We start from the raw sequence: 16089 nt of genomic DNA on the forward strand, positions 1-16089 counted from the left end.
GCCTTGATGTCAAGGGCAGTCACTCTCACCTCATCTCTGGAATTCAGCTCTTTTGTCCATGTCTGAACCAAGGCTGTAATGAGGTCAGGAGCTGAATGGCCCTGGCAGAACCCAAACTGAGCATCAGTGAGCAGGTTATTGCTAAGCAAGTGCTGCTTGATGGCACTGTCGATGACACCTTCCGTCACTTTACTGATGATCGAGAATAGACTGATGGGGCGGTAATTGGCCGGGTTGGACTTGTCCTGCTTTTTGTGTACAGGACATACCTGGGCAATTTTCCGCATTGCTGGGTAGATACCAATGTTGTAGCTGTACTGGAACAGCTTGGCTAGGGGCGCAGTTAGTTCTGGAGGATAGGTCTTCAGTACTATTGCCGGAATATTGTCAGGGCCCATAGCCTTTGCAGTATCCAGTTTTGATAAGGGCCATTTCAGTTCTGTGGCAGGGGCAGTTGTCTGATTAGACAGTTTCAAACATGGAGTTATGGGAGAGATGGGCATTGCTTTTGCAGGTGACAATACATTCAAAAGCTTTGGAGAGGAAAGGGAGGTAGAGAATGGACTAGAGGACATGACCACCGCGTTGCTTTCCTTTGTCTGCAGTTTCAACCAAAATTATGGCAGGAGATTCGTGAACACTTGTGGAAATTTGTCTTTTGGATGAGATATCGAACCAGAGCCCTGCCTATCTTCTCAGGTCGATGTAAAAGATCCACAGCATTAGAAACATAGAATTATAGAAAGTTTAAGGCACAGAGAGAGGCCACTTGGCCCATCGTGTCGGTGCTGGCTGAAAAACGATCCACCCATCATAATCCCACCTGCCAGCATTTGGTCCGTAGCCCTGCAGATTACGACACTTGATGTGCATATCCAGACTCCTTTTGAATGAGTTGAGGGTTTCTGCCTCAACTACCCTTTCAGGCAGTGAGTTCCAGACCCCCCAACACCCTCTGGGTGAAAAGGTTTTTCCTCATCTCCCAAAGAACAAAGAACAAAGAACAGTACAGCACAGGAACAGGCCATTCGGCCCTCCAAGCCTGCGCCGATCTTGATGCCTGCCTAAACTATAACCTTCTGCACTTCCGGGGACCATATCCCTCTATTCCCATTCTATTCATGTATTTGTCAAGATGCCTCTGAAACGTCACTTTCGTACCTGCTTCCACCATCTCCCCCGGCAGCAAGTTCCAGGCACTCACCACCCTCTGTGTAAAGAACTTGCCTCGCACATCCCCTCTAAACTTTTCCCCTCTCACCTTAAACCTATGTCCCCTAGTAACTGACTCTTCCACCCTGGGAAAAAGCTTCTGACTATCCACTCTGTCCATGCCGCTCACAACTTTGTAAACCTCTATCATGTTGCCCCTCCACCTCCGTCGTTCCAGTGAAAACAATCCGAGTTTATCCAACCTCTCCTCATAGCTAATGCCCTCCAGACCAGGCAACATCCTGGTAAACCTCTTCTGTACCCTCTCCAAACCCTCCACATCCTTCTGGTAATGTGACGACCAGAATTGCACGCAATATTTTAAGTGTGGCCTAACTAAAGTTCTGTACAGCTGCAGCATGACTTGCCAATTTTTATACTCTATGTCCCGACCGATGAAGGCAAGCATGCCGTATGCCTTCTTGACTACCTTATCCACCTGTGTTGCCACTTTCAGTGACCTGTGGACCTGTACGCCCAGATCTCTCTGCCTGTCAATACTCCTAAGGGTTCTGCCATTTACTGTATACCTCCCACCTGCATTTGACCTTCCAAAATGCATTACCTCACACTTGTCCGGATTAAACTCCATCTGCCATTTCTCCGCCCAAGTCTCCAACCGATCGATATCCTGCTGTATCCTCTGACAATCCTCATCACTATCCGCAACTCCACCAACCTTTGTGTCGTCCGCAAACTTACTAATCAGACCAGCTACATTTTCCTCCAAATCATTTATATATACTACAAACAGCAAAGGTCCCAGCACTGATCCCTGCGGAACACCACTAGTCACATCCCTCCATTCAGAAAAGCACCCTTCCACCGCTACCCTCTGTCTTCTATGACTGAGCCAGTTCTGTATCCATCTTGCCAGCTCACCTCTGATCCCGTGTGACTTCACCTTTTGTACCAGTCTGCCATGAGGGACTTTGTCAAAGGCTTTACTGAAGTCCATATAGACAACATCCACTGCCCTTCCTTCATCAATCATCTTTGTCACTTCCTCAAAAAACTCAATCAAATTAGTGAGACACGACCTCTCCTTCACAAAACCACGCTGCCTCTCGCTAATAAGTTCGTTTGTTTCCAAATGGGAGTAAATCCTGTCCCGAAGAATCCTCTCTAATAATTTCCCTACCACTGACGTAAGGCTCACCGGCCTATAATTTCCTGCATTATCCTTGCTACCCTTCTTAAACAAAGGAACAACATTGGCTATTCTCCAATCCTCTGGGACCTCACCTGTCGCCAATGAGGATGCAAAGATTTCTGTCAAGGCCCCAACAATTTCTTGCCTTGCCTCCCTTAGTATTCTGGGGTAGATCCCATCAGGCCCTGGGGACTTATCTACCTTAATGCTTTGCAAGACACCCAACACCTCCTCCTTTTTGATAATGAGATGACTGAGACTATCTACACTCCCTTCTCTAGGCTCATCATCCACCAAGTCCTTCTCTTTGGTGAATACTGATGCAAAGTACTCAATTAGTACCTCGCCCATTTCCTCTGGCTCCACACATAGATTCCCTTCTCTGTCCTTGAATGGGCCAGCCCTTTCCCTCGTTACCCTCTTGCTCTTTATATACATATAAAAGCCTTGGGATTTTCCTTAATCCTGTTTGCCAATGACTTTTCATGACCCCTTTTAGCCCTCCTAACTCCTTGCTTAAGTTCCTTCCTACTGTCTTTATATTCCTCGAGGCTCACAATATCCCTCGTTATCCAAGGTTCCCGAAACTTGCCAAACTTATCCTTCTTCCTCACAGGAACATGCTGGTCCTGGATTCTAATCAACTGACATTTGAAAGACTTCCACATGTCAGATGTTGATTTACCCTCAAACAGCCGCCCCCGATCTAAATTCTTCAGTTCCTGCCTGATATTGTTATAATTAGCCTTCCCCCAATTTAGCACCTTCACCCGAGGACTACTCTTATCCTTATCCACAAGTACCTTAAAACTTATGGAATTATGGTCACTGTTCCCGAAATGCTCCCCTACTGAAACTTCGACCACCTGGCCGGGCTCATTCCCCAATACCAGGTCCAGTACGGTCCCATCCCCAGTTGGACTATCTACGTATTGTTCCAAGAAGCCCTCCTGGATGCTCCTTACAAATTCTGCCCCATCCAAGCCCCTAGCACTAAGTGAGTCCCAGTCAATATAGGGGAAGTTAAAATCACCCACCACTACAACCCTGTTACCTTTACATCTTTCCAAAATCTGTCTACATATCTGCTCCTCTACCTCCCGCTGGCTGTTGGGAGACCTGTAGAAAACCCCCAACATCGTGACTGCACCCTTCCTATTCCTGAGCTCCACCCATATTGCCTCGCTGCACGACCCCTCCGAGGTGTCCTCCCACAGTACAGCTGTGATATTCTCCTGAACAAGTAATGCAACTCCCCCACCCCTTTTACATCCCCCCTCTATCCTGCCTGAAGCTTCTAAATCCTGGAACATTTAGCTGCCAATCTTGTCCTTCCCTGAACCAAGTCTCTGTAATAGCAACAACATCATATTTCCAAGTACTAATCCAAGCTCTAAGTTCATCTGTCTTACCTGTTATACTTCTCGCATTGAAACAAATGCACTTCAGACCACCAGTCCCGCTGTGCTCAGCAACATCTCCCTGCCTGCTCTTCCTCTTAGTCTTACTGGCCTTATTTACTATGTCCTCCTCATTTATTTCCCTCTAATCACCTCTAATTTTTCTACCAATCACTTTAAGTCTATGCCCCTCGTCACTGACCTCTCTGCTAAGGTGAATAGACCCTTCACCTCCACTTTATCCAGGCTCCTCAAAATTTTCCACATTTCAATCAGATTTCCCCTCAGCCTTCTCTGTTCCAAGGAGAACAACCACAGCCTATCCAATCTTTCCTCATAGTTGCATTTTTCCAGTCCTGGCAACATCCTCATAAATCTCCTACGTACCCTCTCTAGTGCAATTACATCCTTTCTGTAATGAGGTGACCAGAACTGCACACAGTACTCAAGTTGTGGCCTAACCAATGAGTTATACTGTTCCAGTATAACCTTCCTGTTCTTATATTCTATACCTCAGCTAATAAAGGAAAGGATTCCATATGCCTTCTTAACCACATTATCAACCTGTCCTGCTACCTTCAGGGATCTGTAGACATTCACTCCAAGGTCCCTCACTTCCTCTGCACTTCTCAGTATGTTCTCATTAATCGTGTATTCCTTTGCCTTGTTTGACCTCCCCAAATGCATCACCTCACACTTCTCCAGGTTGAATTCCATTTGCAACTTTTCTGCCCATCTGACCAGACCATCAATATCTTCCTGCAGCCTACAGCTATCCTCCTCGCTATCTACTACACGGCCAATCTTTGTGTCATCTGCAAACTTCTTGAACATGCCCCCTACATTTACGTCCAAATCGTTAATATATGCCATAAAACGCAGGGACCCAATACTGAGCCCTGTGGAACGCCACCAGAAACAGCCCTCCAGTCACTAAAACACTCGTCAACAATTACCCTTTGTCTTTGCCACCGAGCTGATTTTGTATCCAAATTGCTGCATTTCTCTGGATCCAATGGGATTTTATTTTAACCAGCATTTTTTAACCATTACTGGAGGGAGAGCAGGGGAGTTCTCCCCAGTGTCCTGGCCAATATTTACCCTTCAACCAACATCACTAAAACAGATTATCTGCTCAGTAGTTCATTGTTGTTTGTGGAATTTCCCTGTGTGTGAATTGGCTGCTGTATTTCTTACATTAAAACAATGACTACACTTTTAAAAAAGTCAGTTCTATCGTTTTCCTCTTTAGTCCCTTCAACAGTCAGCATTTGCTGGGTCTCACATTGGCTGTGTCTCTGAACAAGGATTTCGTAAAATACATTCACCAATTCAAACAGCTCAGACAAAATATTCTGCAATTCCGATATCACTTCCCAGCTTTTAATTCAGTAATTCCCTAAAACCTGAGGTTCTCTCTTTGGGGCCAGACCTGTGTACAACAGTATACCACTGGTCGTAGTGTACAGCCCATGAGTGTCTCAGTATCAGTTCCAGTATATGTAGAGCACTGGAATGAATCACCTGTCTGGTACTGTACGGCCTATCTGTAGCTGAGCACTGTACCCAAACCTTGGGCACCTCTGCACATTCACACAACCTGTGAACAGAGCCTACAGCTCCACACAGTTTGCAGAGTAATTAATGCTTCATTGTTTCTTTGGGAAATGTGTTCAGCGGTCAGTGTGCACCTCACTGAACAGCACGAACATTTCCCTTTACATGGAGCTAAATATTTACATCGTCCGACACCTGCTGTAGGAGCAGCTCTCAGAAACATCCACTGATGTCGGTATGGAGGAAGGGGCAGTGAAAGATAGATAGAGAGAGAGAGAGAGAGAGAGAGAGTAGAAAGAAATAGAGAGGGTAGAGGCAGAAACATAGGCAAAAAGAGAGGACAGATAGAGTGAAAGAGTAAGAAAGAAAAAAGATACAAATAGAAACAGAGAAAGATAGAAAGAGGGAGAATGTGAGAAACAAAGAGAGACAGCGAGAGAGAAAGAGACATAGAGACAGACAGAACGAGAAAGGGACAGAGAGCACAAGACAGAATCAGAGAGTGTGAGAATGGAGAACAGACAAAAACAGAGAGATAGATTCACTAACTACAGTCTCTCTATCAACAAACACATCAATGTCACTGACCCTCCAGGGAGGAGGAGGAAAACATATACAGATGCTGAAGGAGAAATTGGGGGGGGGGAGTGAATAAAAACTTTCTCAAAGATTGGGGTGGGGGTGGGGGAGGGGGGGGGGGGGTGATTTAAGAAGGTCCTAAAGCAGAGAAAGGGGAGGAGAGAAGGAAGGGTTCATGGGGATTTTCTGAGACAATGGTGAGTTGAAGGGAATGGGCTAATGATTCGTCTCCTTCACAAACTTGCTGTAAGGACAGATGTATTAGACCCCAACTCAGTCAGTCTCAATACAGTTCTGTAAAGATTGGACCAAAACCATACAGTCCTGGGTGGGTACAAACTACAGGGTATCAGATTCAATGTACTGTTTGTGGTGTGTCAGTTAATCTGAGCCAAGCTTTGCACAGGGGCTACAGCTGGCTTAAACAACCCTGGGTTAGAGAGAGAGGGGAAATCAGCCAGGGTTCCTGCTCCTGATCACTGTCCAGTGACCCCTGGGTTAGAGAGAGAGGGGAAATCAGCCAGGGTTCCTGCTCCTGATCACTGTCCAGTGACCCCTGGGTTAGAGAGAGAGGGGAAATCAGCCAGGGTTCCTGCTCCTGATCACTGTCCAGTGACCCCTGGGTTAGAGAGAGAGGGGAAATCAGACAGGGTTCCTGCTCTCTGATCACTGTCCAGTGACCCCTGGGTTAGAGAGAAAGGGGGAACTGAGCCAGGGTTCCTACTCCTGATCACTGTCCAGTGACCTCTGGGTTAGAGAGAGAGGGGAAATCAGCCAGGATTCCTGCTCCTGATCACTGTCCAGTGACCCCTGGGTTAGAGAGAGAGGGGAAATCAGACAGAGTTCCTGCTCTCTGATCACTGTCCAGTGACCTCTGGGTTAGAGAGAGAGGGGAAATTAGCCAGGGTTCCTGCTCCTGATCACTGTCCAGTGACCCCTGGGTTAGAGAGAGGGGAAATCAGCCAGGGTTCCTGCTCCTGATCACTGTCCAGTGGCCCCTGGGTTAGAGAGAGAGGAAATCAGCCAGGGTTCCTGCTCCTGATCACTGTCCAGTGGCCCCTGGGTTAGAGAGAGAGGAAATCAGCCAGGGTTCCTGCTCCTGCTCACTGTCCAGTGACCCCTGGGTTAGAGAGAGGGGAAATCAGCCAGGGTTCCTGCTCCTGATCACTGTCCAGTGGCCCCTGGGTTAGAGAGAGAGGAAATCAGCCAGGGTTCCTGCTCCTGATCACTGTCCAGTGACCTCTGGGTTAGAGAGAGAGGGGAAATCAGCCAGGATTCCTGCTCCTGATCACTGTCCAGTGGCCCCTGGGTTAGAGAGAGAGGGGAAATCAGCCAGGATTCCTGCTCCTGATCACTGTCCAGTGACCCCTGGGTTAGAGAGAGAGGGGAAATCAGCCAGGATTCCTGCTCCTGATCACTGTCCAGTGGCCCCTGGGTTAGAGAGAGAGGGGAAATCAGCCAGGATTCCTGCTCCTGATCACTGTCCAGTGACCCCTGGGTTAGAGAGAGGGGAAATCAGCCAGGGTTCCTGCTCCTGATCACTGTCCAGTGGCCCCTGGGTTAGAGAGAGAGGAAATCAGCCAGGGTTCCTGCTCCTGATCACTGTCCAGTGACCTCTGGGTTAGAGAGAGAGGGGAAATCAGCCAGGATTCCTGCTCCTGCTCACTGTCCAGTGGCCTCTGGGTTAGAGAGAGAGGGAAATCAGCCAGGGTTCCTGCTCCTGATCACTGTCCAGTGACCCCTGGGTTAGAGAGGGAGGGAAATCAGCCAGGGTTCCTGCTCCTAATCACTGTCCAGTGACCCCTGGGTTAGAGAGGGAGGGAAATCAGCCAGGGTTCCTGCTCCTGATCACTGTCCAGTGACCCCTGGGTTAGAGAGAGGGGAAATCAGCCAGGGTTCCTGCTCCTAATCACTGTCCAGTGACTCCTGGGTTAGAGAGAGGGGAAATCAGCCAGGGTTCCTGCTCCTGATCACTGTCCAGTGACCCCTGGTGGAAAGTGCTGAGGTGGGGATATCAGGTAAGGTTGGGCTAGGGCTAAGCTGTGATGCCCACATTGATGAACTGTCTATCAACTCTTATTGTCTGCGCTGACATGTGAAGAATGCCCAATGGGTGAGGGACTGCAGGGCAGTATCTGAGCTTTATCCAGCGAGAGGCAGTGCCTAAGGAGGGGAAGGGAGAGAATCTGTAACAATAAATTACGAAGTGCTGATAATGCTGACTCTGGCCAGGTCTGAATGATCATTAAATATTGAAATGCTAGAAGCAGTTTCATCCTCCACTCTGCCGAGTTATCATTCCTGAGATCCTTTTCAAAACTACAAAACAATTCAAGTTTCAATAAAGAAAGCTGGAATAGGGCCAAATCTGGAAATTTCTGCTTCATGTCCCAGTGCTTGTAAACTGCTACTTTGATACTCTGAGATTTTGGCAAAATTAAATGCAAACAAAACAACTTTGTAAAGAAAAAATAAATTACCTGACAACTGAGAGGTGCAGCAAAGTTCATCTGTGTCTGCATGATTTTACAGGTAGTAACTGAACGCCAATATTCCCATCTGCTTTGCATGCATATACAGTCTGTCTGAAACTATCAAACTCTGGGTGTGCAGAGGAAACCTGGTTCCACAGACCCCTCCCGAATGGACTGGCACTCTTAACATGTGTTTCCTTCCGCAATCTGACGCAAATATGTCCTTCATGTGCATTCCTACCGCAATTGGCAAGCAGAGAGGCATACACACACACATGAACAAATACACGCACTCAAACACAAATATACAAGCATACACAATACATGCAGACAAATACACATGCACAAACACATGTACACAAACACAAATACACACAATACATGCAAACAAACAGACATAAAGACACACAATCCATGTATACAGATACAAAAATGCACAAAAGTACACACACAGACAATCCATGCATACAACAGATGCACAATTAATTCTCATCGGCAAATGCACACAAATCCACACATACAAATATCAGCACTGAAACAAATGCGCACAAATACATGCACACAAAACACAAATAATGTATAATCACAGCCACATACATAAAAACACATACAAACACATATTTGCGTCATGCAAATATCAGCACACAGGCACACAGATACACAGCCAGAAATACACACATAGATAAATGCACACAGATGCACGCACACCAATATATAATTCTATATGTGCACAAACACAAGCACACAAAGACATGCACTGAAATACACACATACAAATATATGCACACATGCATAAAAATATACACACATAAATATACACACACCAGTATATGCTGTCAGGCAAGCCCCCCACCTGCCAAGACTGAGGCACACATTATTTCACCACATCAATATTAAAACTTAAAACTGCAAGCCCCGACTGGAAAGACATTTGCATAGTAACCAATAGTGTTGGAACAAGGGACAAAGGACCATGCCTTGACCCATTCAACCAACAATGGACTTTTGATTACCAGACATTGAAGGTGGGGGGGGGGGGGGGAGGGGGGGCTAGCTTTCCAAGTTGACTGCTAAGATAGCAGAATCCACAAACACAGAAGAAGTGGTCAGAACAGTTTTAGTCACATGACTAGCTGGCTGTTGAGATTTGAACTTCCAACAAGGGATTTGAACTGAGAAAGCTCCTGGCTCCTGGTTTGAGAATATCTCCTGTCTGCCTGCTCCTATCTCCTTCTGATGAAACTGAATCTTGTAAAAGCATGTGAACCTCAAAGAGAGAAAAGTCTCCTACGTGAACAAGGTTTGAGCAGAATACTGGGCCCCAATGAAATACAAAAGGACTATACCATGAGTTCGAAGCACAGTAACAAGATATTGCCTCAAACTGTTCCACTTTATCTTTTCATCTCTTTTCTGTCCCTATCTGCATGTGTATATCAAGTATGTATACTAGCGTGGCCACGTCGTATATTCATAGGCAGCAACAATATTAGAGTTTAAGTCTAACTTTTAATAAATTTCACTTTTCTCCTTTAAACCTGAGAAAACCTGATCTGTTGGGTTTTTTGCCTTATAATTGGAAAGCTGTGAACAAGGATTCAAAAAAGGGGTAGCTGTAAACACAGTGTGTTTAAAAATAAAGCTCTGTTACAATAAGACCAGGTAAAGACAGCAAAAGACCCCTAGACACCTTTTGCACCTGGTTGTAACAATACTATTATGAGTGTTTCCATTTTTTTGTTAAATTTTGAAAATTTTGAAAGAAGGATTCCATAGATGCTGGAACTTTGGGTGCTTTTTTTTTTAAAGTCACCAGAAGGTTTGGACTGAGTTTGAACTGTAAACAGTTACTGGAAGGCACCTATTTACAAATAACCCAGCAGGGGTTGTTTGTGACTTGGGGAGATGTTTGCAAAGAAGTGGCAAGCCAAGATTTATGGTTGTCAGGAGGCATGCTTTCTGGAAAATTTTAGTTTCCATTTCAACTGTTAAAAAGGACAGTTGGTATTTTTGCCTGCCAGAAGGAGAAGACAGCTCATCTCTCTTTCCTGAAAAGAAACCTTGTATTTCCAATGTATCAGATTCCTATTTCTTCCTGTATTTGAAGAAAGCTTGCCTGCTTGAAGAATCCTTTGAACAACGAACGTAGGAACTGAAACCTTCCTGCTGCAAGACCTATTTGAAGTCTTGGTAGCTGCATCTCGTGGAAAGCCTACCCAAACTGATCATCAACATCGCCTGGAAAAAACTATTCTCGGAAGATCCCATTCACAGCTGTGGACACGCAATTGGGACGTCAAACCAAATCAAAGGACATCTTTCCATACCTCTTTTCCAGCTGATGTTTTTTTTTAATCTTCTGTTTTCTTTGTAGCAGCTTTAATCAAAAATCCTTTTTTCCCCCCAGCTAACCAGTGTGCATGTATGTGTGTGTATGAGGGCTGGGATAAATAAGGAGCTTTATTTGTATGTATGTTTTATTCATTATTGGTTAAGACTTGGTTTATAATAAACAAATAATTTTGATGATTATTAAAGAAACCTGGTTGGTGTGTTTTATTCTGGGAAAAATAGAGTATATTATTGACCGTATCGGTAAGTGGGAAAATTTAATTATATGTTGTGACCTGTGGAGAAGTGGGACTAGAATAAACAGTGCACTCCTCCTGCCTCGGTCGTAACAATACATACAGATATAAAACTACATTTAAATGCAAATATCAACACATGCACACTCATACACAAATACACATACAAAAATGTATATGCAGAGACACAAATACACATGATGAATACAAAAATGCACAACATGCATACGACAACATATAAATACATATAGACTCACACACAATCACATACACACACACACAAATATGCACACTGACAAAACATAGATATAAAATTACACATAAACCCATACAGCCAGAAGTGCCGAGTTGATGATCCATCTCGGCCTCCTCCAGAGGTCCCCAGCATTAAAGATGCCAGTCTTCAATCAATTTGATTCACTCCATGTGATATCAATAAATGGCTGAAGTCACTGGATACTGCAAAGACTATGGGCCCTGACAACATTCCGGCAATAGTACTGAAGACATGTGCTCCAGAACTAGCCGCGCCCCTAGCCAAGCTGTTCCAGTACAGCTACAACACTGGCATCTACCCAACAATGTGGAAAGCTGCCCAGGTATGTCCTGTACACAAAAAGCAGGACAAATCCAACTGAGCCAATTACCACCCTATTAGTCGACTCTCAATCATCAGTAAAGTGATGGAAGGTGTCGTCGACAGTGCTTTCCAACGGTACTTGCTTAGCAATAACCTGCTCAGTGACGTTCAGTTTGGGTTCCGCCAGGGCCATTCAGCTCCTGACCTCATTACAGCCTTGGTCCAAACATGGACAAAAGAGCTGAACTCAAGAGGTGAGGTGAGAGCGACTGCCCTTGACATCAAGGCAGCATTTGACCGAGTATGGCATCAAGGAGCCCTAGCAAAACTGGAGTCAATGTGAATCAGGGGGGAAAACTCTCCGCTGGTTGGAGTCATACCTAGCACAAAAGAAGATGGTTGTGATTGTTGGAGGTCAATCATCTCAGTCCCAGGACATCACTGCAGGAGTTCCTCAGGGTAGTGTCCTCGGCCCAACCATCTTCAGCTGCTTCATCAATGACCTTCCTTCAATCATAAGGTCAGAAGTGGGAATGTTTGCAGATGATTGCACAATGTTCAGCACCATTCGTGACCCTCAGATACTGAAGCAGTCCATGTAGAAATGCAGCAAGACCAGGATTGGGCTGATAAGTGGCAAGTAACATTTGTGCCATACAAGTGCCAGGTAATGGCTATCTCAAACAAGACAGAATCTAACCATCTTCCCTTGACATTCAATGCCATTACCATCGCTGATTCCCCCACTAGCAACATCCTGGGGGTTACCATTTACTAGAAACTGAACTGGAGAAGCCACATAAATACTGTGGCTACAAGAACAGGTCAGAGGCTAGGAATCCTGCGGTGAGTAACTCACCTCCTGACTCCCCAAAGCCTGTCCACCATCTACAAGGCACAAGTCAGGAGTGTGATGGAATACTCTCCACTTGCCTGGATGAGTGTAGCTCCAACAACAATCAAGAAGCTCGACGCCATCCAGGACAAAGCAGCCCACTTGATTGTCTCCCCATCCTTAAATTTTCACTCCCTCTGCCACCGACACACAGTGGCAGCAGTGTGTACCATCTACAAGATGCACTGCAGCAACGCACCAAGGCCTCTTAGACAGCACCTTCCAAACCTGCGACCTCTACCAACTAGAAGGACAAGGGCAGCAGATGCATGGGAACACCACCACCTGTAAGTTCCTCTCCAAGTCACACACCATCCTGACTTGGAACTATATCACCGTTCCTTCACTGTCGCTGTGTCAAAATCCTGGAACCCCCTTCCTAACAGCACTGTGGGTATACCTACCCCACATGGACTGCAGCGGTTCAAGAAGGCAGCTCACCACCACTTTCTCAAGGGTAATTAGGGATGGGCAATAAATGCTGTCCTGACCAGCGACACCCACATCCCGTAAAAGAATCAAAAAAAATTCAAGCACACACACAAATATCCAGACACCAGCAAAAACACAAAACTAAGATCTGTATACAAGCGTACATAGATGCACATGCATGTATACCTGTACAAATACCTATGTTACATGTACAAATACACACACATTCACAGAAATGCACATACATACACAAAAATACTCACATAGAAACGCAAATGAATAAACTCCAAAACGCACAATTGCAAACATACACAAATACCTACATTCACACAGAAACACAAATAAATACAAACACATATACACACAAATCTCTGTAACAACCACCCACAGAAACACAATCACAGCCATACACGCTTATTCTCCAATATAATTTTTGGGTGGGGTAGAGAGTGTATATATACTGCTGCACAAGGTATCACAAATGTGCGGGACAAGTTACATGGACCAAAGAATCTTTTCATGTCTGGCATTGTTCATATGTGTATGTGTTCTCACAGGCTCCCACCCAGACAGTCTCAAAACACTGCATAGAATTAACCAACACACATTACTGTAATCTCTCGCAAATAGCGACAGGAAGGCACTTGCTCACACACTCGTGCATTCCCTCGCACTCGCACTCGTGCATTCCCTCGCACTCACACTCCTGCATTCCCTCGCACTCGCACTCGTGCATTCCCTCGCACTCACACTCCTGCATTCCCTCGCACTCACACTCGTGCATTCCCTCGCACTCACACTCCTGCATTCCCTCGCACTCGCACTCGTGCATTCCCTCGCACTCACACTCCTGCATTCCCTCACACTCACACTCGTGCATTCCCTCGCACTTGCACTCATGCATTCTCTTGCACCCACACTCATGCATTCCCTCGCACTTGTGCGTTTCCTCACACTCGCACTCGTGCATTCCCTCACACTCATGCATTCCCTCGCACTCACACTCATGCATTCCCTCACACTCGCACTCCTGCATTCCCTTGACTTCGTGCATTCCCTCGCACTCACACTCCTGCATTCCCTCACACTCACACTCATGCATTCCCTCGCACTCACACTCATGCATTCCCTCGCACTCGCACTCCTGCATTCCCTCACACTCACACTCATGCATTCCCTCGCACTCACACTCCTGCATTCCCTGACATTCACACTCGTGCATTCCCTCGCACTCGTGCATTCCCTTGCACTCGCACTCATGCATTCCCTCACACTCGCACTCGTGCATTCCCTCGCACCCGCACTCCTGCATTCCCGCGCACTTGTGCATTCCCTCACACTCACACTCGTGCATTCCCTCACACTCGCACTCGTGCATTCCCTCGCACCCGCACTCGTGCATTCCCTGGCACGCATGGACAAAAGATCTGAATTCCAGAGGTGAGGTGAGAGTGACTGCATTTGCCATCAAGACAGCATTTGACCGAGTATTGCATGGAGGAGCCCTGGGAAAGCTGGAGTTAATGGGTATCGGGGGGAAACTCTCCGCTGGTTGGAGTTGTACCGAGTGCAAAGGAAGATGGCTGTTGCAGGACAATTATCGTGGCCTAGCAACATCGCTGAAGGAGTTCCTCAGGGTAATGTCCTAGGACTAACCATCAATGCTTCATCAATAACCTTCCCTCCATCATAAGTCAGAAGTTGGGATATTTGCTGATGATTGCACAGTATTCAGTATCATTTGCAACTCTTCAGATACTGAAGCAGTCCGTGCCTGCATGCAGCAAGAGCTGGACAACTTCAGGCTTGGGCTGCAAAGTGGCAAGTGGCATGAACATGCTTCCATTGTTAATATTTTGAGGACTTGTGTTTAAAAGACTGTGGAAAATACCTGAGGAGATGCTGGACTTGTTTTTTTTAAAGGGTCACTGGAAGGACACTTGGGACTTTAAAACAAAATACTTACTGAAAGAGCCTGTCACTCTAGAATTGGCCTTTATAGCCACTCCAGGCGCTGCTTCACAAACCACTGACCACCTCCAGGTACGTATCCATTGTCTCTCGAGATAAGGAGGCCCAAAAGAAGAAAGAAGAGGAACTTACTGAAAGTCACATGTCTTAAGCTAAGTAAACAGCAGGAGCCTTGCTGGCCATTGGAGTTGTTTACAGAGAAATCATATGTCTGGATTAATGGCTCGGGAGTTTTTGGTTTTGTTTTAGACTGTTTGACTGTTCAGTTGCTGTGTATCCTACTAAGAGAGAAGCCACCCAACACGTCCTTTGTCAACTGAGCTGAAAAATCTTCTGAAAATCCAGTGTGATAGTTGAATCCACTGAAGCAGTATTCTCCCAAAAAGCCTGCAAGACTGCCTCTCGACATCTCCTGAACAAACTGCTTTTGAAATTATCCCAGTGACAACCGTATGTGTCTAGTGACACCCATCTACGTTGACCAGGACACCACACCAAAAGTCATCAGGAATATTCCATATCTTATCTTTCTTTTCTTCAAGAATTAACAAGAAGTTGGTCAAAGTATTTTGTAAAGTTGATCTCTGCAGAGAAAGCTTCTTTGTTTTTTCTGTAACCGGTGTGTGTGTGTGTGTATGCATGTGCATTGGGTTATTTAGAAGAGTATATATTTATTCTTTCATATTTCAACCTGTGTGTTAATAAGATTTGCACATTTATTGAATAAGTCTTGTTTTATAATAAATCAATAATTTTGTTGTTTATTAAAGAAACCTGGTTGCTGGATTTGTATTCTGAAATGGATAGATAAAAACATATAATTGGCCATACCCATAACTGGTTAAAATATTTTTACATATATGCTGTGGAGTAGTGGGAGGAGTGGGAGACAGGGCACTCTTCCACCTCAGTCATAACACAAGTTACATGCATGCCAGGCAATGACCATCTCCATCAAGAGAGAATCCAACCATCTCCCCTTGACATTCAATGGCATTACCCTCGGTTACTATTGACCAGAAACTGAACTGGAGTAGCCATATAAATAAAGTGGCGACAAGAGCAGGTCAGAGGCTAGGAATCCTGCGGCAAGTAACTCACCTCTTGACTCCCCAAAGCCTGTCCACCATCTACAAGGCACAAGTCAGGAGTGTGATGGAATACTCTCCACTTGCCTGGGTGGGTGCAGCTCCAACAACACTCAAGATGCTCGACATCATCCAGGACAAAGCAGCCCGCTTCATCAAC

General features: G+C 45.7%; 1 protein-coding gene across 12 annotated transcripts in view; it reads right to left on the bottom strand.

Annotated features, from left to right (window-relative positions):
• The window catches only part of tns1b (tensin 1b), a 939527-nt gene that overhangs the window by 473899 nt on the left and 449539 nt on the right, over window positions 1-16089 (bottom strand). The window contains exon 1 of one of the 12 annotated variants that reach the window (XM_068034716.1): window positions 8382-8438. The exons of the other annotated variants lie outside the window; for them this stretch is intronic. Within the exon in view, the coding sequence (XP_067890817.1) occupies window positions 8382-8423 (42 nt within the window). The 5' untranslated portion in view covers window positions 8424-8438. Of the gene's footprint in view, window positions 1-8381; window positions 8439-16089 lie in introns of those variants that run through there. 12 annotated transcript variants of the gene reach the window in all.

This window comes from Heterodontus francisci, chromosome 7 (genome assembly GCF_036365525.1).
Source record: "Heterodontus francisci isolate sHetFra1 chromosome 7, sHetFra1.hap1, whole genome shotgun sequence".
NCBI classification, from domain to species: domain Eukaryota; kingdom Metazoa; phylum Chordata; class Chondrichthyes; order Heterodontiformes; family Heterodontidae; genus Heterodontus; species Heterodontus francisci.